Source organism: Anarhichas minor, unplaced genomic scaffold (genome assembly GCF_050575085.1).
Source record: "Anarhichas minor isolate MPS153535 unplaced genomic scaffold, ASM5057508v1 ptg000042l, whole genome shotgun sequence".
Taxonomy (NCBI): Eukaryota; Metazoa; Chordata; class Actinopteri; order Perciformes; family Anarhichadidae; genus Anarhichas; species Anarhichas minor.
Window position 1 is genome coordinate 5,922,889 of NW_027466488.1, and position 27,973 is coordinate 5,950,861.

Consider the following 27,973-nt stretch of genomic DNA (forward strand, 5'->3'; position numbering starts at 1 on the left):
TGAGAAGAAATGCAGCTCAGGGTGGATTACTGAAGACCTGAGGATAAAGATCTAGTCAACAGAAGAATATATCAAGGTAGATATCTTCAGATGTCTTATATGTAAACGTGATTTAAATGATCAATGCTGACCATGATTTAAAGAAAATATATTGTCTTCTAATCTATTTATTCTGTTATTTGCCGTGTTAATGTTTCATATTATACTGTTGGTAATCCATCAGAAAAAAAACTTCCTGTTTGAATATTTTTCCTCTTTGAAACAGATTCTACAGTGGCCATCACAAGGAGTGGAGTAGACGAGCAAGATGGAGGAAATCAAATTCAGAGGAAAGAAAAGAGAGGGAAGGCACAGGTAAAGACTAACCTACCGTGTGTGTCGCTTTTTGACAGTTTCATTTCTGTTTTATTTACAGGGGATCATCTGAAACATGAATTGAAGTTAAACACATATGTATGTATGTGTGTATGTGGACAGCAGCACACTGAGCCCAGCTACCAAAGTTTAATATTTAGCTGATCATATATATATATGTAATTGGGGAAAGAAACGTGTGTTGCAGACATTTTCTTTTTAGGCAGCAGGAATCCATCTTCTTCTTTGGGGGGGGTCACAATAATATTTGTATTCTTTCTTGCATTCGGATTAGTAACCTGGGCCGACACAAAAAGTAGTTAAACCAAAATGTCCGCATCCGCATGCAGGAGGGTGCGCTGACTGTGCTACAAGTGGTTACTTAGCAAACTAATGCACAGACTAAACGAGTTAGAAAGTAGTACCAGTACAACTACTACGCGTTTGTGGTGTGCGCAGCTGTCTGTGTACGAGTTGGCTTCAGACATTGTAGAGATCACTGAAAACAAAGAAAGAGTTGGATCAAGGGAATATTTTTGTATACTTGTTTGATTCATAACTTAACTTATGAATCGATTATTACAATAGTTGAATGATGAAAATAGCTAAAGCTAGCCCTAACCCACTATAATGAATAGATCACAAGGTTAAAACACCACATCAAAGAAGCTGTATCCTGTCATCAAATTTAGTGAAAACTCATAATAAGTAATTTAAGATGATCCTCACTTAATGTCTGAATATCTAAGTCAGACTATAATATTAGAAAAGGTACTGCACAAATTCATACAAATGCCGCAGATGCATCATCCATTCATAATGGATCCAAAGAAATTTGGATTTGTTCACATCACTAGTTTTTAGTCAGAAATGTCCATCGGTCTGTCCAGATGGTCCAACGCGGAAATGCTTTTTACTGCCATCATTTGTGTACAATAGTTGTAAAGAAGAGGTAAAGGTCACGAGCTTCGATATGTGCTAAACCGCAACAACTTACTGGATGTGAAAGAGAAAGAATTCAAAGTGAACTTATTTCCTTATTTGAGAGAGGACAGCGCAGGGAATCCTCTCACCAACAAAGCTACCGGAGGAAAGTTCATCAGGCCATCCATCCATCCATCCATTTTCCTCCGCTTATCCGGGGTCGGGTCGCGGTGGCAACAGGCCAAGCAGGCTGACCCAGACTTCCCTCTCACCGGCAATATGTTCCAGCTCATTCTGGGGGATCCCGAGGCGTTCCCAGGCCAGCTGGGAGATGTAATTCCTCCAGCGTGTTCTGGGTCTTCCCCGGGGTCTCTTCCCAGTTGGACGTGCCTGGAAAACCTCCAGTGGGAGGCGTCCAGGAGGCATCCTAATTAGATGCCCGAACCACCTCAGCTGACTCCTTTCGACGCGAAGGAGTAGCGGCTCGACTCCAAGCTCCCTCCTGATGACCGAGCTCCTTACCCTATCTCTAAGGCTGAGCCCGGCCACCCTACGGAGGAAGCTCATTTCCGCCGCTTGTAGCCGCGACCTTGTCCTTTCGGTCACGACCCAGAGTTCGTGACCATAGGTGAGGGTAGGAACGTAGACCGAGTGGTAAATTGAGAGCTTTGCTCTCCGGCTCAGCTCCCTCTTCACCAAGACGGTCCGGTGCAGTGCCTGCTTTACTGCTGCAGCCGCACCGATCCGTCTGTCGATCTCCCGCTCCATCTTACCCTCACTCGTGAACAAGACCCCGAGATACTTGAACTCCTTCGCTTGAGGTAGGCACTCCGTCCCCACCTGGAGGGAGCAATCCACCGGTTTCCGGCAGAGCACCATGGCCTCAGATTTGGAGGTGCTAACTCTCATCCCCGCCGCTTCACACTCGGCTGCAAACCGCCTCAGTGAATGCTGGAGGTCACGATCCGAGGAGGCTAACAGGACCACATCATCTGCAAATAGCAGAGAGGCGATCCCGAGACCCCCGAACCTGACGTTCTCCACCCCCGGACTGCACCTAGATATCCTGTCCATGAAAGTCACGAACAGGACCGGAGACAAGGCGCAGCCCTGGCGGAGGCCAACACCCACTGGGAACGTGTCTGACTTATTGCCGAGAATGTGGACACAGCTTCTACTGCAGTCGTACAGAGACCGGATCGCCCGTTGTAATGGGTCCGGCACCCCATACTCCCACAGCACCCCCCACAAGAACCCCCGAGGACCCGGATCGAAAGCCTTCTCCAAGTCCACAAAGCACATGTAGACTGGTTGGGCAAACTCCCAGAACCCCTCCAGTAGGCTTGCGAGGGTAAAGAGCTGGTCCACTGTTCCACGGCCGGGACGGAATCCGCATTGCTCCTCTTGAATCTGAGGTTCGACAAACGGTCGGAGCCTCCTTTCCAGCACCCTGGCATAAGCCTTCCCCGGGAGGCTGAGTAGTGTGATACCCCGGTAATTCGAGCACTCTCCGGTCCCCCTTTTTGAAAATGGGAACCACCACCCCGGTCTGCCAGTCCATGGGCACTGATCCCGACCCCCATGCGACATTGAAGAGGCGTGTCAGCCAGGACAGCCCAACTATGTCCAGCGCTTTCAGCATCTCAGGGCGGATCTTATCCACCCCCGGCGCCTTGCCACCAAGGAGCTTTTTGACTACCTCACGGCCTCTGCCAGGGATATGGGTGAGCCTCCCCCTAGATCTTCAGGCGCTGCCTCCTCTGCAGAGGACATGTTGGTCGGGTTTAGGAGTTCCTCAAAGTGCTCTTTCCACCGCCCGACGATGTCCCCTGTCCGGGTCAGCAGTCCCCCCCCCCCCTGCTGAGAACAGCCTGGGGTAAGCCCTGCTTTCCCTTCCTGAGTCGTCGGATGGTTTGCCAGAACCTCCTTGAGGCCAACCGAAAGTCCTTCTCCATGGCCTCCCCGAACTCCTCCCATGCCCGAGTTTTAGCATTCGCGACCACCGCAGCTGCAGCCCTTCTGGCCTGCCAGTACCTGTCTGCTGCTTCGGGAGACCCCTGGGCCAACCAGGCCTTGAAGGTCTCATCAGGCCGTCACGTTCAAAGGTTGTGTGATTGTCCGTGTTAGTCGGACTGATTGAGAGAGAAATGCGTTCAACACAGCATTCAGCCACTCCACGTCCTCTCTGCAGGCACACCATCAAGATCTATCGACATCTTAATCATTGCCAGGAGGTCAATAGTTAGCGAGATATTGGTAATGGATATTATCATTAAGTTGATATATCATAACGTATTGTATTAGCAGGTTTCTATTTGGTATAAATTACAGTTTGAGGAAACAGTTAATTTCCCCTGTGCACTGCTGAGCTTCTCTTTATAGCTGTGGCTGATATCATCCCCGCAGATACTGAGTGCTGTTAGGGGAACGCTGCTCCATTTAAAACGTTAAATACGCAGCACAGTTTTAATCACATTCTGCATGTTGGTGTCTCAGGTCAAAATAGGTCTGTTTTTTTTTTGTTTTTTTTTTTAAATAGACTTAATTTATGTTCTGCTATCCTCTATATAATTAGTAGAACGTTTTAGAGGAAATACACTTCTATTTTCATCAACAAACAATGATTTTAAAAACTCTGAAGTTCAAAAAAGCAAATACTATGTGTGAAGAGATATCTGAAGTCTGAGAGTACTAGTGAATGATTGCATTCAGTGTTATGCAACTGTGATGAGTTATATAAGTATGTTGCAAGATCACCAGAGGGTCAACAATTAAAATGTAGGCAAGTTGAACCAATATGCTCTGTTCTGAGATGTGTACCGTATTTTCCGCACTATAAGGCGCACTTAAAAGCCTTTAATTTTCTCAAAAAACGACAGTGCGCCTTGTAATCCGGAGCGCCTTATATATGGATCAATTGGTTAATTGGTTGATCCATACTGGTTGTACACGGCGCTCTGTCAAAATGTTTCAGTACGACTGGTAAACTACAAAGCCGCACCGCGGTAAACACCGGTACTGTGCTTACTCCTAGTCCAACACCACTTGTGTGTATAAAGACCCCAAAATGGCACCTTTCGAGAGACACGCTTACGACGCTATTCTATTCTATGCGCCTTATAATCCGGTGCGCCCTATATATAAAAACAGTTCTAAAATAGGCCATTCATTGAAGGTGCGCCTTATAATCCGGTGCGCTTTATAGTGCGGAAAATACGGTACTGGCCCAGAATAAAAAACACAGAACAACACTTAATTGTAATTTTGTGACAGCTGAAAGTTGTTTTTTTTCTCTTCTACAATCAGCAGCTTTTCATGGCTACTGACGATTGATATGTAGTGACTACTTATTTATTTACCTCATGAAAGAAGAGAGTGCTCACCCTCATCTCCCAAACACACTTTCTGCCAGCGTGGCTGTGGACTCGCTGGCATTTCTGATAGTTGTTATGGCAAAGATCACGAAGCGTTATAAATTCCAGGAAGACAAGCCACATCCCGATAATTATTCTGTACTTGGCACTAATCGGGCAGCAGTGAGGGACGGCACAGAGAACGATAGAAACTCAAATGTCAACTCAAATTGTACCAAATATGTCTGACCCCTCTGAGAACTTGTACAGTGTAATTTAGACTAATAAAAGAATCTATTGAAGATCCAGGTCCATCTGAAGACATAACCAGCTTCCAACTCACACACACCCTGATCATGACAGATAGCAAAATCATCTGAATTATCATCATTGTATGATAATAAACATCTTTATTTTGTCTCAATAGCTTCCTTGTGACAGGTCAATGCGTCCTCTTGTTTACGACTTATCCCGTGTGTTAAACCCTTCTTCATTGCCACATCTTTACAGTCACCTTCCTTTTTGACATCGTGACCTCCAGCTTTAGGGCACTACACGAGCACATTCAGGCTACACAGCATTCTGTTTTCACTGACAAAATCTTGTAATTAAAACATGTTTCAAAGTCCAGCATCGGTTTATAATTCAATGGTTCCCCACTGGTGTTCTACCATCTTGGTCAAGTGACTTGGGATGGATTGTGGCCTGAATACATGAGATAGCCGTGATGACTGTTTTCATGCGTGTCTCAGGGATACGTGGGATCCATTCCAGCTCAACCCAATCGGAGCTGAGAAGGAAACTAAGAGAAGATGTTTCCAGCTCGCCCAGTACCTGGTGGCTGCTATCGTTGGTTTAGCCGTCTTGACCAGCGCCGTCATTTCTAAGGTAGGATAATCTGTATGTCTGTCTGTTAACGGTTATTCATCTCTTCATCATGAGAAAGAAGCATCACCGTAGAGTCCCTGGCACTAAATGTGAAGCCTCAAGCTAAAATCGTTACAATCTTCTTTGATGAAAGTCTAAAAGGATGTTTCTTTCACAAACAGACTCTGAAAAATATACATGTATGCCTTCTCACTATTAGGTTCAACTAACCGTCTTATATTTTCTGGCCTAAGCAAGAAAGCCTTTCAAATACATTGCTCTATTTTAATGGTTGATGTCTCTATCTGCAATTCGATGTATTACATGGAGCATTTATTTAGCATACTGGAAATAAGCATGAGAGTGCTCTGAATTGATTGGATTTGATCACTTGTCCATCAAATCTTTGGGTTTTCTTCATTTGAGTTTCTGTAGGTACTACTGTTGCATATGCATTATGCGATTATTCAAATACTTGTTGTATATACAGCTCTTGCTGGCAGCAGTGTTTGAAGCTCTTTCTGTGTTTAATATTTTGGCAGGTGGAAAAGGTTGTTGTTATATGAATTAAAACTTCATTTGAATATATACTGTTGGTGATGCCTGTCTTCAACAGTGTCCCTTCGTGTAGCCGACATCTTAGAGTTGTTGTTCCTGGGAAATATACAACAAACCTTTAGTGACTAGAAAATGTAATTAAACATCTACTGTTTGTACATCTACTTGTCATTGTTTTGTGTTGCTTTTCTTCGTGTATGTGAGGGACTCAATGCCATTGTAAATAATGATCTCACGAGTATACAGTGGGTACGGAAAGTATTCAGACCCCTTTAAATGTTTCACTCTGTTTCATTGCAGCCATTTGCTAAAATCAAAAAAGTTCATTTTATTTCTCATTAATGTACACTCAGCACCCCATCTTGACAGAAAAAAACAGAAATGTAGAAATTTTTTGCAAATTTATTAAAAAAGAAAAACTGAAATATCACATGGTCATAAGTATTCAGACCCTTTGCTGTGACACTCATATTTAACTCACATGCTGTCCATTTCTTCTGATCCTCCTTGAGATGGTTCTACTCCTTCATTGGAGTCCAGCTGTGTTTAATTAAACTGATTGGACTTGATTAGGAAAGGCACACACCTGTCTATATAAGACCTTACAGCGCATGTCAGAGCAAATGAGAATCATGAGGTCGAAGGAACTGCCCAAGGAGCTCAGAGACAGAATTGTGGCAAGGCACAGATCTGGCCAAGGTTACAAAAGAATTTCTGCAGCACTCAAGGTTCCTAAGAGCACAGTGGCCTCCATAATCCTTAAATGGAAGAAGTTTGGGACGACCAGAACTCTTCCTAGACCTGGCCGTCCAGCCAAACTGAGCAATCGTGGAAGAAGAGCCTTGGTGAGAGAGGTAAAGAAGAACCCAAAGATCACTGTGGCTGAGCTCCAGAGATGCAGTAGGGAGATGGGAGAAAGTTCCACAAAGTCAACTATCACTGCAGCCCTCCACCAGTCGGGGCTTTATGGCAGAGTGGCCCGACGGAAGCCTCTCCTCAGTGCAAGACATATGAAAGCCCGCATAGAGTTTGCCAAAAAACACATGAAGGACTCCCAGACTATGAGAAATAAGATTCTCTGGTCTGATGAGACCAAGATTGAACTTTTTGGCGTTAATTCTAAGCGGTATGTGTGGAGAAAACCAGGCACTGCTCATCACCTGCCCAATACAATCCCAACAGTGAAACATGGTGGTGGCAGCATCATGCTATGGGGGTGTTTTTCAGCTGCAGGGACAGGACGACTGGTTGCAATTGAAGGAAAGATGAATGCGGCCAAGTACAGAGATATCCTGGAAGAAAACCTCTTCCCGAGTGCTCTGGACCTCAGACTGGGCCGAAGGTTCACCTTCCAAAAAGACAATGACCCTAAGCACACAGCTAAAATAACAAAGGAGTGGCTTCGGAACAACTCTGTGACCATTCTTGACTGGCCCAGCCAGAGCCCTGACCTAAACCCAATTGAGCATCTCTGGAGAGACCTGAAAATGGCTGTCCACCAATGTTCACCATCCAACCTGATGGAACTGGAGAGGATCTGCAAGGAAGAATGGCAGAGGATCCCCAAATCCAGGTGTGAAAAACTTGTTGCATCATTCCCAAGAAGACTCATGGCTGTACTAGCTCAAAAGGGTGCTTCTACTCAGTACTGAGCAAAGGGTCTGAATACTTATGACCATGTGATATTTCAGTTTTTCTTTTTTAATAAATTTGCAAAAATTTCTACATTTGTTTTTTCTGTCAAGATGGGGTGCTGAGTGTACATTAATGAGAAATAAAATGAACTTTTTTGATTTTAGCAAATGGCTGCAATGAAACAGTGAAAAATTTAAAGGGGTCTGAATACTTTCCGTACCCACTGTAAATAAAGGTTTAGGGAATGAATGAATGAATGAATGAATAAAAAAAGCAAATTGATTATTGTTCAACCTGATGAACTTCCTTATTGGTGCGAGTGCAATAAATCAAGGCGGCATCCCATAAAGGTAATCAGGAAGCAGATAGTTTATCGTCTCTATATTTACAGAATGGAAGTACTGCTACACACAGCACTTTCCAGTAACAAAGGCTGTTAGGGTTTCTCTACAATCTCACTCTAAATTAAAAAAAAGATGAACATTAATTAATAAAACTAGTATATGACACACAACACATTGTTACTTTGCTATTGTGTCTCAACTCTTCTTTAACACTCACTTGGTCTGTGCTCAATCAGGGCTCTCTCTTGGTGTTGTCAACCATGTCCAGTCCGACCTCCCTGCGCAGCCCAAAGGAGAAGCAGTTCTACATGCTGATGCTGGTGTTCTGCCTGGTCTGCCCAAACTTCCTGGTGTTCCTGAAATCACTGTGGAGGTGTGCCTTCAAGAGCTTTGTACAACCCAACATGAAGACCATGGCATTTGTACGTTTTTCTAAAGCGTATTCATCTATTATATATTCTGCTTTGGTTGTAATTACAATGAATAAAATGGTGGAAAAATGTATATCATAAATCTTTCTTTACAATGTTACATGGTAAGACAATATTACAAGGCTATTGCGGCAATATTTGTTTGCATTCATTATTTACGGCTGTGCTCGGCTGTTGAGATTATTAATCTTTATGAGGAAGACAATTCAGGGAATACTTTAGAATGGATCCACACTGTCGAATATTTAGCTGAACTTAATCTTGAACGCAGCGATACACAACTTTTATAAACTCAAAGGTCAGTTTGTGCACATTGAGATTGACGCTTCTTGTGGTTTTCAAAACTCACTGCACGCAGGAAACAAACAAGTCCCTCAGTGCCACTATTAATACATTCAATAACTCTAGGTGACCTATAGAGTTTGATTTCCTGATTAAGCTAAACCAGTCAGCAGCATTATTTTCAAAAATGATGTATGTCAATCTATATCTTGACATTTTCACCACCAGATAGCCCCTAAAAATACTTTAAATATGTGAAGGTAATGATGTGTGCTTTTGTGTCCTTTCCAGATCTGTGCCATCGAGTGTCTGGTGTCTCTTGGTACTTCTATCCTGGTGCTAGTTGTAATGCCTCAGTTTGATGTGTTGACTAACCTCTTCATCAGCGGAGGAGTCTGCATTATTTCTGCCATTCTGCAGATAATATACAGACTACAGAGAGAAACATGGAAAATCCTGTTCCCAATCTGCTCCCTCATCCTCACAGTTGCTGGTAACTCTCTCTTCATGTTTGCTTTCTAAACCAACACTCTGTCTGCCCGTCTCTTTTTTTAACATGATATTTGTATCACTAGTATCTTTGTAATTCATAACCGACAACTACTTCAATGTTGCATTTTGTGAGTAATTGACCCTACGCTAAGTACCGCCCCTCGAACGCAAACTGGCAAATGAATGAATGAATGAAATTTATTTATAGAGCGCTTTTCACAGACATAACATCACAAAGTGCTTAACAGAGCAGAAATTTAAAAGCATAAAAACACAATGTGACCCTAGGGTCAATAAATTACATACACAGAGAAAAATAAAATAAAAAATAAAATAATAAAAATTAAAACATTTTAAGAGCAGGTCTAGGACATGGGTTTTTACTCAAACGCCAGCCTAAAAAGGTGGGTTTTGAGCTGTTTTTTAAAAGTATTCACAGAATCTGCGAGGCGTAGAGTTGCAGGCAGAGCATTCCAGAGCCTCGGCGCCACTGCCTCAAAGGCTCGGTCACCACGGGTCTTAAATCGTGTGCGTGGGACTGACAGAAGACCTAGAGCGTTTGACCTGAGAGTGCGGGCGGGTGAATATGGGTGAAGTAGATCAGCTACATAAGTAGGAGCCTGACTGTGAAGTGCTCTGTAAGTGATGGTGAGAATTTTGAAGTGTATCCTATAGATGCTATAGGGAGCCAGTGGAGAGATCGGAGTACGGGGGTGATGTGAGACCGTCGATTTGTCCTGGTGAGTAATCTGGCGGCAGCGTTTCGGATTACCTGCAGACGGTTAAGAGCAGATACACTGAGTGATGTGAAAAGTGAGTTACAGTAGTCGATGCGAGAAGAGATAAATGTGTGTATGATCATCTCTAATTCAGGTGTTGATACTACAGATCTCATTTTACTGATATTTCTTAGATGGAAGAAACATGATCTGGACAGCTGCTTAACATGGGGGTCAAACGGCATGGATCGATCAAAGAAAATCCCTAGATTGCGCAGGTTGCAATGGGCAGCAGAGGAGAGTGGACCAATACTCTGCCTGATCATGGGGACAAACTCATCTGGAGCAATAACTAGGACCTCCGTTTTAGAGTCGTTGAGTTGTAGGCAGTTTTCTGCCGTCCAGTCTCTGATGGCATTGACACAGTCCAGGAGCCTAGTTAATGTGAATGCCTCGCTGGGTTTGAATGACAGATGGAGTTGGATATCATCTGCATATAAATGATAGGACACATTATAACTTTTTATAATCGGTCCCAAAGGTAACAGATAAAGGGAAAATAACAGAGGCCCCAGAACCGAGCCCTGCGGTACGCCACAAGACAGTGGAGAGGTAACAGACACAAAATTACCCACAGAGACATTGAAACTTCTGTCATTGAGGTAAGACATGAACCAGTCTAACGCTATGCCAGATATGCCAACCCAATCACGTAGCCTCTTAATCTGGATGTTATGGTCTACAGTGTCGAATGCAGAACTGAGGTCCAGAAGAACTAGCACAGAGCAGTCACCTGCATCAGAACACATGAGAATGTCATTTGAAACCCTCAGGAGAGCGGTTTCAGTAGAGTGTTGTCTGCGAAACCCAGACTGGAATTCGTCGTACATGTTGTGCCTCTCCAGTGCAGCAGTAAGTTGTTTGGCCACCACTTTCTCTAAAATTTTGGACAGGAAAGGCAGTTTTGATATGGGCCTGTAGTTCATGGGCAAAGCTGGATCTAAGTTTGGTTTCTTTAATATGGGCTGGATAGTGGCATGTTTAAAATAGGAAGGGACAATTCCTGTAGACAATGAGGAATTGACAATAGATGTTACTGCAGGGCCAATAATTAGCAAAACTTTCTTAAATAGAGAGGTCGGTATTATATCGAGAGGGCAAGATGATGGCTTTGTTTTGTTAATTAAGTCCATCAGGTCTTGAAGGCTGATAGGCTGGAAAGAGTCCAGAACAGTAGGAGATTGCGAGGAGCTACATGTAGATGAACAAATCCCAGGCTGAATGCCAGACCTAATACCCGTTACCTTATCAGGAATTTGTTGCAATCATCAACAGAACAGCATGGCAATGTAGAGACAGACGGTGAAACAATTCTCTTAATTGTGTCAAACAAAATCTTGGGATTTCTCTTTGAGGAAGAGATTAAGTTGGCAAAATAAGCAGTTCTAGCTTCCTTTACTCCAGTATTAAAGGGAACTCTGAGGTCTTTGAGATATGAGCGATGCACTTCTAGCCCAGTGGCTTTCCAGAGCCACATCATTGAGATTTGTGTTAATATCGCAGCAGAAGTGCATAGAGAAATGATCAGCTGTACTCTGAGTAATAATGCAGGAGTGGAATGTTTGTTTCAGACACAAGGGGTCAGCATTTACAGAAAGATCAAAGAAAATACATTTATATCTCCGACCAATGGCTGTGCTCCATAGAGTCTCATGTAAGCGCTTCAGATCGTCTTCAGGTCGGCTTTGTGGATTTTGCGCTCGCCACGGTGAAAACGTTGTGTACTTGTGATGCTCGTTACCCCCAGAGGTTTATACGTTTCTAAACGTTGTGTTTCTACCTCAAAACCTGTGCAGACTACGTTAACACATTAATTATCATTACCACTATGCTACACAAGCTACTGAAGGTATAATGAATGTATATTAATGGTTGTAACGAGGAATAAGGGCCTACGCGGCTTTAACTGGCGATGGAAACAGAAGACCATTTGCTGTGATCTGCAGGCTGCTGACTTTCTGTTTTTCACTGCTGAATCAGTTTGACATTGTGAATATATCCTTAAAATGCATATTGTAGACCATTCTGTCTGCTTCTCTCTGAAATTGGTTTTCAGTTTTTCCAAAACACTTCTACTTATTGAGGGAGTGCAGTCAGTGACAGTGAGTGTTGTGTTCCATGGTGGCTCTGGCAGCTTGGCGGCGTAGCAGCGGGGGCAAGGCTTAGCGAAGGGTTCATTTGCTTGCATGATTGAGAATCACAGCTACAAACTAACAGCTTAATTACTTCACTAACTAACCAACAGGTTACTGCCTCCTGGGAGTTGACTACTATGTCCGTGTATCATCATACGTGGATCGGCAGGGTGTCGAGTGCTTTATCTACATTGGAATTGGAATTTTCTCTTCACTCCTCGTCTCCCTCTGCTGGTGGGAAAACCCGCTGCAAGCTACTAATCGCATGCAGGTATAATGTTGTTCTATTATGTGCTTCTATTGATCTTCACTGCACCAACCTTTAAACTTTATTTATTTATTTAAATCAGCCAACAAACTAGAATTCACCCCTTACATTAACTCCACTGCAGACTGCAATTTAGTTATTTAATAAGCTGAAATTCCCCACTGACACCGAGCCTTAAACATAAAATCTTATTCTAATTGCTGTAACTTTGTCATTTTGTGTAATTGTACTGCCCACTTGGCCAGCTGTGGCAGGTATTTTCCCATGTGTTCTGATAGAGCTTCTGTTTTGTGCCGTTTCTAGTGCATATTGATAAACAGTGTTGTTGACGTGACGTGATCAGGGAGGCTTTTCTCATCTCTGTCTTTCTCCCTGCAGGAAACACTGTCAGAATTGGATGGTTTCAGAGACTTTGTGTTTGTCATCAGCAGCATTCTGAGGGTAATAGTGATAGGTAATTATCTGCCATCAATGTCTGCATCAACAGGATACTCTTGAATTGTGTCATAAATAACAACATCACTGTGTGTTGCCGAGTTTTCTCATCATCTCACTTCCAACATTCACACCCTGGAGAACAAACAGATGTCTGTTAGAGGTGCAGATGGTTTGCAGAGCAAGTTCTCCAGCTGTGATGAAGTCTTCACTTGTTTTCAACTTTGTCGGGCGATGCCGTCTATTCTTCTCAACAAAACACTTCTATCCCTTTCTATACAACAGATAATTTCCTTATGCTTACTTGAATTTCCAATAACATTTCAAATTCACTCTATTTAATGTTTACCTATCCAAACACATAGTGCTCTTTTTATATTGTACTTATGTAGGCTATATTACACATACAAAACATATTTTGTGTTATTTTTTAACACAGAGTAACTTTATGAGATTGTCTCTTTTACGTCAGTGATAGCATGCGTTCTGTTGCAGGAGCGGTATACCTGTTCTACCATGTGCTGATTGAGAAATCCATCATCTGGTCAAACTTTAACCTGCAGGATGAGGACTGGGAATTACTGCAAATAGGACTGGTGCTGTTTTTCTTACAGGTAAGTGGGAGGAAGACAGCAAAACAAACAGATGGGCGCGATAGGTATACATGGACTATGTGAGTCATGGGTCCCCTTGGGATCTTTCCACTTTAAAGATCTGCAGCTCATCTTTAGGTGCTAAATGGTCACATGTCATTTTTCTACATCTAATGAAGATCTTGCACAAGTAAAATTTAAGAAAAGTGTAACCGTAAAAAAAAAAAAAAACGTGTTTGAGCTCATGCAATATTTAGAGGTTTAAACTTTTGAAAGAAGAAATGTATACAATGCTGACGGACCAGTGCGGCAGACAGAAATGCGTATCAATTTCAACATCTGATAAAAGCAGGTGCAAAATCTCTGACACTGTTTTAGTGAAGGGACACACTCTTCTAATAGCCTATTATTTCTAACTTGATTTGACCCGTTCATCTCTTAATGGCCTCCTGATATAATATGTATCCTTTATATTAATTTCCTGTTCTAATCTAGACAAAGGAGTTTACAACTTGTAATATGTCCCCTGTTGATTCTTAATAATTCCAGCAGGTTTAACTCAATCAGAAATCAGAATCAGATCTTACTGGCACTCATTTACAAGTGTAATCTAAAGTAACCGGCTTCATTGAAAAATTGAATTTTGCTCCCCTGGCAGTCATTTCTATTCCTTTACTTCCTGTCTCAGGCCTTCTGCTCAGCGGCCTGCCACTGGTTCGGGGTGGTGGCCTGTAAGATTCATGCAGTCAGGATGAGCTTTGCGCTGCCAGTATGTTGCACAGCACCTGCAGTGCTGCTGTTGGGACTGCTACTTTTCATAACACAGGCAGAGACTTTGGACGGAGCAGAGCACGGGAGCATCACAGGTGTGTTTATCCTTCTAACACTTTGAGAATTGCCTGTGCTCCGCTTAAATGTACTTTTGTGTGACGTTAGTTTAATTTAATTATTTTAGTCATGCATCAGAATGTTTAAACATATGCCTTCCTATAGTCATGTGGTGGAATGCATACTTCCCTTAAAGCTGTGTGTGATAAGAGTAAGAAACATAATTTCACTTATTAGTAATTTGCTAAAACGTTAAGCTTTGTTTCCATTGCAGAGTTTTGTGAAAGCTTGTTCTACTTGAGTCATAAGAACACAACCCCTGTGGTTTTACTGGAAATGACAAGAAGCATTTGTCGAACGTCACTCAACAGGTACGTTCGTGTGTTTGCATCAGGTTTAAGCGATGTCCTGAAATGACCTATCATGCAAAGTAACATATGTAGAGCAATCTATACACACATTCAATCTATGTATATTTTTCCCAAAATGATTATGGACTATTTGATTGACAGCTACTACTTGCAATGGCCTTTTGGAATGCTGGCACTGGAGGGAGTGTGTATGTGGTCGGGCTTCGTCACGTGTACCTACTACGTATGGAAGATCAAGGTATCGATACAAAAACACACACACACATCCACACACACACACACACAGACGTCCATACCCTTCATTTAGGATAAGCTCCTTAAAGAGTCAGTTCACCCAAATGATGAAGAGACATCCGTCTTTCTGACAGATTTCACCTGCCACCTCTATACGACGGAGGTGAATGGAATTTCCTTTGTGTTGCTTACAGCATTGAAAAAATACATTTTGCCAAAGTCAGCAGCAACCTCTCCCCAGAAAAAATATCAATGTTAACCTTGATGAGCCAAAGAACAGTATTCATTGGAACTACTATTTTACTATTTCTAGCAGCACAAAATGCAGGCACCTACCTGCATGGCTAGATAGCAGTGAGTCAATGAGTCCTGAGTTAGTTTCAAGCATCCGTGTCATCTAAAGCTACATTCCAACATTACATGGCACAATTTACTTCTTATATTAATATTAAGCAGAAAGACGTGGACCTAATGCCTCTATGGTTCACCGTGTCTCAGGTCCAGCGTATAGAGAGAACCTCCCAGCTCTTTGTTCGTCGACTCTATGAATCTGCTTTCATCGACCTGTCTCTGCTGCTCAACACCAAGATGAAGGTGCCACGAGCCCGAAACCAAGAGAGGTGAGAGGGTTTCTCTGCTTATTTTATTTTTATTTGATTGTGGTCATATTTTAAGCAGGTAAATCAAACATCATATTAGGGTGATAATTGTGTGCGGATGCAGTAGAAGTACAGATATCCCTTATCCCACGGCCTAATGAATTTAAAATATGTCGTCATGAGTCGATTAGCTTCTGAAGCATACTTTTGGAGATTTTGATATCTCTGTGTGATGATGCACACAGACATTGTTGTGATGATGATTTAGAATCAACGGACTGTTGAGAGATGTGCATGGTCACAACATGAAATGTTTAAAGCTTCTGTTGAAAACCTCTCCCTTTCCTTCTCCCCTCTTCTCTCCCTCACAGCCACGAAGAGATGCAGAACTGTGTGATCTATCTTTGTGCCACCATGTGGCATGAGACCTATGATGAAATGCTTAAAATTCTCACCTCTAAGTTCAGGTTAGAGACACCGTCACTGCAGACACCTAGGTGTCCAGGTATCAGATACACAACATGGGTTTCATTCCTGTCTCACATCCCTTTAAAGAGCTCGTGAACAGCAACTAAAACTTGTTTTTATTCACCTCCACCGGTTTAACTTCTCACCTCGCTGCAGTGATGCAGAAGTGTACTCCGAGGTGTATCAGTACATTTTGTACAACAGAAGTAAACACTTGAGTAAATAGGCTTTTGCAGTATTGATAAGGTTGTTTGTTTGTTGTTGTTTCAGGCTGGACCGCTACCGAGGTGATCCAACGGAGAACCATAAGGACTGTTTTGACTTTGAGTGTCACATTTATGTAGATGATGCCTACATGACTGAAAAGGACACAGGAAAGAGGCTGGTTAACTCCTACGTTACCGACTTGATCCATGTTGTCATAGAAGTTTATAGGTGAGATTATCCATTGATCTACTATCTATCTTTATATGTATCCATCTGTGCATCCATCCATCTACTCATCCATCTATCCATCTTCCTAACCATCCTTCTATCTATCCATCCATCCAGGGTGTTTACCAACAAAGAACCCGATGATGTGTCGATCTTTGAAACCCCCTACGGTGGCAGGCTGATGTTTGTTATGCCAGAAGGCAACATGCTCTATATTCATCTAAAAGACAAAGCTCTCATCAGGAACAAGAAAAGATGGTCCCAGGTATGGTGTAGTCATGGTGTTTTTGTCCTAAAGGTGTCATGGTACGAGACGCTATGCGGTGGCCAACAGTAAAAGACTTGGACCAGCTAGTTCCCAGTTAGAACTGCATGGGAATGACTGAGACCTCTAATGTAGTGCTTAGTGCCCAGTAATCTCTGACAAAATTTAAGAAAATGTAATTTACTCACTTCTCATACACACTGTATGGCTGTCATACCCTAAATCCACATCAGCAAAACCAGTGACTTATTGAACAGTCTGTGAAATGTCAAGAAATGGTCAAAGGGCACCACATTTTCCCAGAGTCCAAAGCATTGTCTTGTTTGTTGTCAAATTGCTTGTTTTGTCCGAAGCCCAAAAGATTTTGAAATTATTTTCTTGACAAATTACTTAAATACTTAATCAATTATCAGAATAGTAATCATTCTCTGTGATATAATTAGCTATACCGTCTTGTCTATTTGCATTACGGCTCATTTCAACACAATTTCATCATGTCTCAGATGAACCAAATGAGTAATTGACAAGTCACCTGTGTTAAAGGTTTTGGGGAACAAATACACTATTTAAATTGCACCCATGTCTTTAAGAGCCAGTCTTACTGTTTATGACTTTCAGATTATGTATATGTACTATCTACTCGGCTGGAAGGGCTACATCGTCAAGAACCCTCAGAAGATCACAGTAAGACTTCTCTATTTTGTGTAAAAAGTGTACATCTTACTATTTTGACAGTATGCGTATAAAATATTTCAATGTGTAAAATATCTATATTTTTTACAGCGCCAGAATAACCCATGCAGAGAGAGCATGGTCTCCATGTATGGAGAGATTTATCTGTTGCCTCAGCACGACAATGACTACAAGAGGAAGTTCACCTCAGATGAAAACACCTACATCCTGGCTCTAGACGGAGACACAGACTTCCAACCTAAAGCTGTGATTCTGCTTGTAGACAGGTCAACTATTGTTTTTTTCCAGTCATTACTGTATATAAACCCTTTTTAAACATAGTAATTAAAAAGACTATTTTCATTGACAGGTTGAGGATGTACAAAGCCGTAGGTGCAGTATGTGGTAGAATCCATCCTACTGGAATGGGTAAGTAGACATTGTAATGGCCTTTGTTTGCAGAAGGTATAGTACTTTGATTTTACTTTAAGCTGCTTGTCCTGTGCAGCTGGAACGTGGAGCCAGTGCTGAGTAACCACTGTAGTTTACACTGGATCCATTCAACACAGTGGGGCATAGCAAAGTGTCTGCTGGCCAGGATTTGTAACAGTTGTGGGGGGGAAAGCCACCCAAATCCATGCCATTAAATGGCAAATATAACAAAGTCATGGGATGGATTATTTAAACACCGTATTTTTCATTCGTATCTTGCAAATATTATTCAGGACTTCATGATTTGGTTGTTCAAGTGGGAACTTCTTGACATAGTATAGTTATTACATGTAAAAGCTTATTTTTGTTGCAGTAATCAAAAGGTGTTGCCCTAAAGAAAGGGAAAATGATCATATAATCCCATATTAATATCCCAGCACTGGTGCTTTCTGGGTTTAATTCCCTCCGCATAGTCAAAAATGAAGTAAGATGGGTTATATGAAGCTAATTTGTCTCAAGGTAGGAGTAGGGTTGTAAAGTATACACACGACATTATGCTCAGATAGACTCCAGCTTCCATAACCCTCAACCCGACTGAGTGGAAAGAAATGAGCATTTGTGAAGGATTGTCTCTTTTTTATTTCCTTCTTTTATTTGATGATTCATTTGTCTCTGTGGTCATCTCCTGCCTGCTGCCCTCCCAGGTCCCATGGTGTGGTACCAGAAGTTTGAGTATGCAGTGGGCCATTGGCTACAGAAGACATCAGAGCACGTGTTTGGCTCCGTGCTGTGCAGTCCAGGATGTTTCAGTCTGTTTCGAGGATCATCCTTAATGGACGACAACGTAATGAAGAGATACACAACTACTGCAACAAGAGCTTCGCAATATGTGCAATATGACCAAGGTCGGTTGGGAGGAGCACCAACCATTTTTACCTCGCTTAATTTAGTCTCTTTAACATAATTTTTTGACTGTTCACGTCCATCTCTCTTCTGTGTCTCGTGTGTGCGTCTAGGGGAGGATCGCTGGTTGTGTACTTTGTTACTGCAACAAGGGTGGCGTGTCGAATACAACGCTGCATCAGATGCATACACCAACTCACCACAAGAGTTCAAAGAGTTTTATAACCAGAGGAGACGATGGGGACCATCTACACTGGCTAATACACTGGACCTTCTGCACAGGTTAGGGTTACCTATTACTACTGCTATTAGGATTATAATCAATATTTAAAGTGGTGTTTACATCCTTAGCATAGCACTTTCTAACTCACCTGATTTAGTTCCCGTGTTTCAGAGTGATATCTACAGGCTATACATCTATAATGAGCCGTTTACTATAACACTATGACATGTGCATTGTATCGTTATAACACTTTCTGTTGTTCGGACTTAAATCACAGTGGTGAAGAGACGGTGAAGAGAAACTCGTCCATCTCCAGGCTTTACATCTACTACCAGATGTTCACCGTTGGTTCCTCTATCCTTGGTCCAGCCTCTGTGACTCTCATGATAGCAGGTAGGTTCAGGTTTACTTTAATACGCTACAAGCCCTTCCTTTTGGGGGGTTGTCGAACGACTGCAGTGGAGCAAACACGTTCTTCTCTTCTCCCACTCTGTCCCTGCATCTCATCTCCATTTCTTTACCCGTATCATATGCATCAATTAGGTCACAGTCTTTCTGCATTTATATGAACTGAAAATAATGTTATTGATGTTATGCTCTGTAAGTGTAGTTGTTCATAGATAGCAAGTTAAGGCTGGGCGATATGGAGAAAATCAAATATTACAATATATTTGACCAAATACCTTGATAGCGATATTACGAAAATATTGTGAGGTTGACTATTGGTGCTTTCACAATACGATTTTTGATAAATAATCACCAGAAATGTGATATAATGACTATGTGGGTAAAGGCAAATGCTGCCTTTAAAACAAAGTAAAAGACAACACTTGTGCTATATTACGATATCCAAAATCTAAGAGACGATATCGCTATCATTTCGATATATTGCCCAGCCCTCAAACAAGTTACGAGTTACGCTAGCCTACTAGTGTATTGTGCGTCATTTCTTGTCATTCTGATTAGTTGGTTTGTAAATATGGATCGTGGGAACTGTGACGACGTCGTCACAGAGCAGTAACATTGTAAGATTTGGGTCTTAAATTTATGATCAGAATTTTTTACTCGGACAGTTTTTTTTGGGTTACATTTTCATTGTCCATCTACCCGTCTCTGTTGTCCCCCCCCCCCCCTCTGTCTTTTCTTGCCAGGTGCTTTACAATTTGTCTTCAAACTCGATGGTACAGACGCCATCGTCGTCGCAAGCGTTCCTCCTGTGTTCTACGTCATCATCTGTTTTGTAGCCAAGTCTAATAACCAGATAACCATTGCTGCCATTATGAGTATTCTGTATGCGTTCCTCATGACTGCATCCTTCTTTGCCATCATCGGTGGGTAAAAACTCCTTGTGACCTCGTACTTTTTTTCAAATTATGATTGAGTAAATGATGTAAAACCCTTAAATTCACACACGTCTCGTTCTGCTTTTAGGTGACATGGTGATTCAGGGTACCTTCCTGACCCCCACTGGCTTGTTTTTGGTTTCAATGGCAATCATGTATGCAGTGACAGCCATGCTACACCCAGAGGAATGGGGTACGGTTATATTATTTTAATCATCATTCTCACATTTGTAACAATCATTATTCACTATGATGTTAACATTGTTATGTTGTGTTATATCCTGTTATGTAAACAGCTTTATGTTCAGTTATGTTATGTAGTCTTCTCTTCCAGGAATGATCATCTACGGTCTGATGTATTTCATCTGTATCCCCAGTGGATACCTCCTACTGACCATCTACTCACTGGTTAACATGCACATTGTGACATGGGGCACAAGGGAATCCAACAAGTAATGGTCCAATCTTCTGATAACTTCATTCTTAATTTACAATGATATTAAGCAAAGACAAGCAGCCAGCAATCCCCCTAACTTTCAAATCTAATCATCCGTTGAGCTAAAGCCAATCTACCGGATGACCTGATTACCTGACTTGTGACTTCAGCACTAACGGTGTTAGTTGTGATAGTGAAGATAACTGTCAGGAGGAATGTAAAACACTGTTGTAGACAAAGTAGTATTTCCTGCTCGTAGCACAGCTGCAATGATAGAGAATGTGTCACTATAATCAATTCATTCAATATTGTGAAGTTGGTCATTATGCATACAAACTCCAAAGAGGGAAGAATTCTCCCCGAATATCAACATACTAAAAATAGATGTGATACAGAAATAATTTCATCAATCAACCTCCATTTATCTGGCATTCATAAGCTAATAGAGAAGAACACAGACATGTGAAAAACATGAAACGGGAAAAAAAGGAAATATGGGTTTACGTCAAAGATAATTAACCTTGACTTGTGCACTCAAAGAAAAAGATACAATTTTAAAAAGCAAGACATAAAATATTACAATTATGTAGAATTTAATATGATGATGAAATCCATCCAGTCATCCACTCATTTTCCACTGCTTATCCGGTTTGGGTCATAGTGGGAGCAGGCTATTGTTGCCCAATGATTCACGTATCCATAATACAGATCAGTGGAGTTATTTATGCCAATCTGCATTCTTAATAATCACTGTATCTGTCTGTATATTAATGAGAGTATGTCTGTTCTCACTGTCTATCATTCTGTTTGTCTGTCAGGGGAGAAGTAGAAAAGAAGAAGAACCATAACATCCTGTGTGACAGAAACTGTACACTTTGCTGCTGGGACATGAAGTTACAGGTACTGTTCCCAAACAGCCACAGGCAACACTTCCACGGCATAAATAGAAGGACAGATGTATTCATGTTATCCTGTTGCTTTACAGATAACACAGGAAACAGAGAAGCTGATGCTTCGACAGATGACAGGCCAGACTGCACAGCAAGCTCCTCCCCTTCCTATCACCAACCAGGACTCATTGATTCAACAGATGGAGCCTGAAGCCAAAGTTGATACAAACACAGAAAAAGCTGTGGAAGGAACTAAGAACTCTCCAACTGACAAACACAATGGGATGGAAGGAAAAGGCAATGACACCGTTTCCTACAGCAGGTATTCATTTGTCTTTTCTTTCTTCTCTTTTTCTATTGTTTGTCAATAATCTATTCTGTCACTAAATATTTCAGTCAATCAGCAACCTGTACTGCCATAAAGTTAATCAGCTGTCACTCGTGAGATTATTAACACTTCCATGCATACCAGCTCACCTCTACATTCTGCTGACTTGTGACAAAGGCAAATACACACTTGGATTGTGCAATCAATACTCAACATTCACAAAAGTGTGTGTGTGCCTGTGTGTAGTGATGACAGTGTCAACAAAAAAAGCATATCACCAAGTGTATACGACGAAGATGACGTTGAGGAGGATGATGACTTAATGATTGCTGACCCAGACGAAACAGAGCTTCCTGTCAGCGGTGAGAAGCACTTTCAGTGTATTTTATTTCCTAAATATTATGTATTCTGTATGTATGCAAAACATAGTATGTATAGCATACTATAATGACGTTAATGGTGTGTGTGTGTGTGTGTGTGTGTAGACTGGGTAACGCCGGTGAAAGCAGAATTTTTGAAGAAGCTGACTTATGCCAACATGAAGAGAAATCTGCAGGAACAAATACGGTAAATAATCAACATTAAGGAGAGAAATGTACAATGTTTGTATGTCCTTTATCACAAAGGCTTTTGTCACAATGTCCACAAAAACTGTGGCAATGTTTGCACAAAGTGAACATTGAATTTAACTGAAAACAAATGAATAAACTTCTTTGTGTCCACGTGTCCTTTGCAATTGTATAATACGAGTTTTGTTTTTGTGGATTCTTTGTCCACAGATACACACTCCGTAACAAAAATGAGGATGACGTGTGTGAGGAGTTGGTCTTAATGTTAACAGACACTCTTAACGGAGAGCTAAGTGGAGTGGGGCCTGAAGATGTTCTGTCAGAAAGCAAGCTGGAGGAGTTAGAATATGCCCTGGAAGAGCATGTAATAATAATAATAACAACAACACATGAACTATTCATTACAATGTATAATTGTATAATATCACATTCAAATGCTTCCATTTCATGACTTCTATATTGTCGCAATCTCGGACTGTATAATAAAGCCAGAAATGTAAACAAAAAAAAAACAATAAAAGAAGATGAATTATGGATGATCACTGAATCACTAATGGACTTCCTGTGTCTCACAGTCTCGGCGTATCCTTAGAATCAGTCAAATGGAGAAATTAGAGAAAAGAGTAAGCGCAGCAATCAAGAAAACACTCACCGCCCCGCAAGTGCAAAAACTTGATGAGGTAAGACTCCGATTCAACCCCTGGCTCTGTGAGAAGAAACACCTCACAGGTATGAAGTCAGGTGTGTAAATACATATTTGTGTGTGTTTTTAGGGTGAGCAGGACTTCTGGAACAAGCTACTTGAGCGCTACTTGAAGCCTATTGTTGACACCAAAGCACATCTGGAGGAAGTCACCAGAGAACTAAAGTCACTACGCAACAAGGTCGGCTATCTTTAATTGTTCGTGCAAATGTGTCACTTGTTTTGTTTGTGCCATGAATTCTGGTCTTGTGGACATACAGTATATGTAATAATGATACCTCAAGCACCACAGCTGATTTATCTCACGCTGGATTTAGAATTAGCTAACTTTGTTATGCTGAGCTCAGACTACACAAGTTATAAAATCATAACTGATTTTGATAATGGGTTGATTCACAGAGATACGTAGAAACTTCACGGACGTTCTTCTCTCTAATGTCAAACATGCACACACTACAAGATGTGAAAACCATGACTCATCACACACTACAGGATATTGTTTACCGTGCCAGAGGGAGCAATACATGTGGTCTCATGAGGAAGCAGATACAAACTAAATGGAAAGTCATGTGGAGCAACAACTTGCAGCTGTAATGCTTTGCAAAAAACAAAAGCAGATGGCTCTGAGAAATGGTTGGGGAGACGCGTTCGACGCGGGTTGTTTATTCCAGTGATTCTCAAAGTGGGCTCCGGGGGCCCCAGGGGTTTGTGTCACTCTGCCAGGGGGGGGTCCATGCAATAATTTGCTATGAATCATAAAATTGTGCTGTATCATTAAAAAGTGCATATCTACAGATGGGGACCAGTTCCACCCACAAAACAAACATACTGTGTCCATTACTCCCACTCACGTTAGCTTTGGGCCAGAAACTCTGATATCAGTCCGTCACTCGCTCTAATGCAAACACTCCAATCAAACAAGTCTGAAGTAACAGACTGAATTACTATCATGTGGTATGCAACACTGCTATGATTAATTGTTATGTGTATCGAGCTTTCTGCCAATTGATACATGTTTCTGTTTATCACTATGAAACAGGTCTGAAGTATTTAGATTGAAAGGCTTTAGGATACAAATAGTTCCAATGGCATGTAAGGGTACAAATGGTAGTAAGCATATACTACCATTGACATGTTATTAATAACTGGTATGAAGACTTCAAAGTATCATGAGATTCTCCTTCCTTCCCAAAGGCTGTGTTCCTGTATTTCATCATCAACGTGCTGTGGGTGGTTGCTACCTTCATCCTGCAGGCCATTGGAAGTGATATCCTCAGCATCAACATCCCGAAATACTTTCCGAACGGAACTCTATCTGATATACCCCTCAAGGTTGGGACAGACAGACAGACAGACAGTCTTGTAGCATCTTTTTGAATGTGTGTCACTACTGCTGTAACTCCTGCTCAAAGTAATCACCATTACTGTCATTTTGTGTTGATAGGTGGAGCCTGTGAGTTTGATGTTCCTGATGTCTTTTGCTATTCTTCTTACCATCCAGTTTGTGGCCATGTTATATCACAGGTACACAAACACACTTCTGTATGTGCTGCACACCCACTACATTGTCATTCATATTCAGCTTTTACTTTTTTGCGGCTGTAATATCAGACTTGTATTTGACAGCCTCGCAGCTAACTCACAGACTGAGCCTGAACTTTCAGATACTGGAGGTTTTGATTGTGTGGCAAAAATAAAAAACAAAGCTATTAACTGGTATTAAATGTTTTCCCGCACCATGAGCAGGACATTTCTTATTCGTAGATACCTGCCTTTATGGAAAATTAGAATTACTGCTGTCCATTTCCTAATATTCCTATTCCAATACTTTCTACGTGTGTTTGATCTTTGTGCCTCTCTGTTTGCAGAGTCTACACTCTGATCCATGTGGTGTCCTATCGCAGCACAGAGAAAGACTACAGACCGAAAGAATATGTAAGTAACGACGCTCAAAACGCACACAAATTAGAATGTGACGGTCTAATTTGACACGCGCCGATTTCAAAATGAACCGAAAATATTTTAACACTTCTCAACGGGTGGGCTTGAAATGCGCCTGGAAAGGCCCAGAGTGAGAGTGGCTCGTGGTTCCATGCGTGAGCTCCACAGCTCCCCTCTTCACATGGACGTAGTGCTTACTGTACCTATACTAATAGCGTGGATTGATACATAAAATGAAACTGATTTGTTCTGTGAGACTGGTGAGTGATGGGTGTAAAAGTCCCGCATTTAAATTTGACTTAAGTAAAAGTTTAAAAAGTATTGTTGTCAAAATATATTTAAAGTACCAAAAGTAAAAGTATGTATTGTGCATAATGGCCCATTTCAGACTAATATATAAAAAACATCATTGGATTATTGATGCATTAATGTTTTCATCACCTTAATGCTGCAGCTGGTAAAGGGGGAGCTAATAATAAATATAACGTTAGCCTAACGTTCTTTTTGCTTTTAAAGTTCACCAGACTGATGCATTTTACTTTATAAACGTACAAAATGTACATTATTACACACCACACTAAACCACATTCTCCAGTTTTTACAAAGGGAGGATGGTGTTGTGACAACAAAATGATGTTTCAGTCACAATAAAACAATGCATGTGCGATATACATGATTAACGCATGTTTAATCAATGGAAAATACTTGTATGGGCTGAATTTCAAAGCTTTTAATCTAGTTACAAATAAAGGGTTAGGGTTAGACTTTTACAGCATAGACATTTTATAAATTGGTAAATTCTGATATTGTGCCAACTACAAATGAATTGAGCAGGAGATTCCACACATGGCGGGGGTCCATGGCCCCATAAGAATGCAGTATTCCTTAGCAATGGGTTATTAAAGCTCGTTACTCATTAGCACAGCTCAAAAGGAAAGGGAGGGGAGGGTGGTAACAATACAATAAGCAACGACCGGACTTCTGCACAGGCTACAGACAGGCACCACACAGTCAAACAGGGGACTTGACACCTACGATGTCAAACTCCAGAAGCCTTGACCATGATGGCACACAAACAGCTCAACCCATTACAAGCGATATGCGAAGACAACTGTATAACTGTTACAACAGTAAAGTTACGTTCATTCAGAGGACGTGTTTGACTCACCTACCGGTGTTTGAAGAAGACCGCTGTGTGTCCAGGTGTTTCCTCGCTATACTTCTTGTCTGATACATTGTGTACAAGTATTTCCTGCCATGTGCTCCGACTTCTTCGTCTTTGTTTACTCCGGCGTAACCTTTAGTTGCAGTTTCGGAAGTTTGTTTAATTTAAACGAATTTGCTAATTTTCTTTAACTTTAATTGGGGTGAAAGAGGCCACAGACAGTCGCCTCCCTTCACATTATTCACCTGTGTCTTGGTGCTCCCTCGGTTTCCCAGTGGCGTGAAGTTCCTAATTAAGGCACGTGAACTTCACCTGCGTTAGTTTCTGCCGGTAGATACAATCGCCTCTAAACAGTGTAATACCATCTGTCACCACACAAGCTCATCGACATTTACCGCACATTGTAATCCAGGGGGCGCTGTTTCGCTAATTCTAAGAAAGTTAATGGAAAAAAAAACCGTGGGACGGATTGATTGAATGGAAAACTGAGAATATTCAATGAACATCTGACAATTGAGAATGGCACTGAAAATATGACATTTTTAAAAAGTATTGAAGATTGATTTATAATTAATCCCAACGAGAGTTTTAACTACTTAATATACAATTCCATAATTTTGTTTCGTGGTCTCCAACCTGGGAAATCAGGCCCTCCACAAAGGGTCATGACATAAAGATTTTTTTTTTTTAAATCGGACTCTTAATACAAACAACAGCTGTTGTGACTAGATGACATAAAAGTACAATATATATATCTCCAATGACTAAATCTACTTTGGTACATTCCACTGATGTAATGTCAGCTACTTTCCACCTGCAGTTCCTGGGCAGGTAGGCACAAGACTACAAAATACAATAGATACAGAATTATACGTACAATATATTTGTAATATTACGTTTTAAAAAGCATAATTTGAAGGGCTGTAGTATTCAAGTTTTGCAAGGCTCAAATCTTCTGCAGACAAAGCAGCTTTTGACTCAGTATTTTATCTATATTTTTCAATAATCAAAATGTGTGCTGATTGGACGCCCCAGTAGAGTAGTAGTTCACCTAGTAGAGAATGTGCACCATGAGTCAAGTACAAGGCTGAGTCCTTACCGCAGACGCCCATGTTTGATGATTGTTTTTTTTTATGATTGATTTGTGATTGTAAAAATCAGCCAGAGAAACTCTCTGTTAGGATAAGTCCCTTCATTTACATGTCTTTTTTGTGTGTCACCTTGGAGGATGAGGAGGAGGATGATGATGGCTTGACTCTGGAGAACCACAGCGCCAAAGGACTTGAGTTTACCAGTGATGACCTGTAGACCATAACAACCAACTGGAACCAGTGAAACCCAGCCACCAGCACACATTGGCATGCCCAGTGCCAACAGGTCCCTCCCCATTTAGCTATCACATTGCACTAAATACAGTGGATGTTAATGATTGGCACAGGGGAAATCATTTATAACAGATTAAATAGGCTTTGTTCAACAACTTAAACTGAGTAATTGTTAAGATGTGAGCTCATGTTCTATATAATGGGTTCTTAGATAGTGTTTTCTAACGATCAAGTGTTTTGTTTCAATGTATCTGCTCTTAAGACATATTTATTGTATTTGAAGTGTGGTTGAATGCATCAGGTCCTGATCCAAATCCAGGGTCTGAAGATAGACGGTGTTATGTGGTACAGACTGCACATCTCATTGAAGGCTACAATCATTTAGGCAGATTT

At 41.4% G+C, this 27,973-nt stretch overlaps 1 protein-coding gene across 1 annotated transcript; it reads left to right on the forward strand.

Annotated features, from left to right (window-relative positions):
- Positions 1-27,563, forward strand: chs1 (chitin synthase 1). The gene is made up of 35 exons (XM_076109758.1): positions 1-76; positions 266-354; positions 5,384-5,519; positions 8,272-8,457; positions 9,040-9,241; positions 12,265-12,425; positions 12,801-12,876; positions 13,353-13,471; positions 14,139-14,316; positions 14,553-14,649; positions 14,791-14,887; positions 15,382-15,503; positions 15,854-15,949; positions 16,221-16,385; positions 16,503-16,650; positions 17,269-17,334; positions 17,434-17,609; positions 17,693-17,751; positions 18,459-18,659; positions 18,771-18,939; positions 19,158-19,273; positions 20,032-20,211; positions 20,312-20,416; positions 20,558-20,675; positions 21,478-21,559; positions 21,645-21,871; positions 22,124-22,239; positions 22,363-22,444; positions 22,657-22,810; positions 23,022-23,126; positions 23,220-23,330; positions 24,344-24,481; positions 24,594-24,673; positions 25,018-25,084; positions 27,483-27,563. Exons 2-35 carry the CDS (start codon positions 308-310, stop codon positions 27,561-27,563), a joined length of 4,263 nt encoding a protein of 1,420 aa, XP_075965873.1. The 5' UTR covers positions 1-76; positions 266-307.
- Positions 27,564-27,973: the final 410 nt, after the last annotated feature.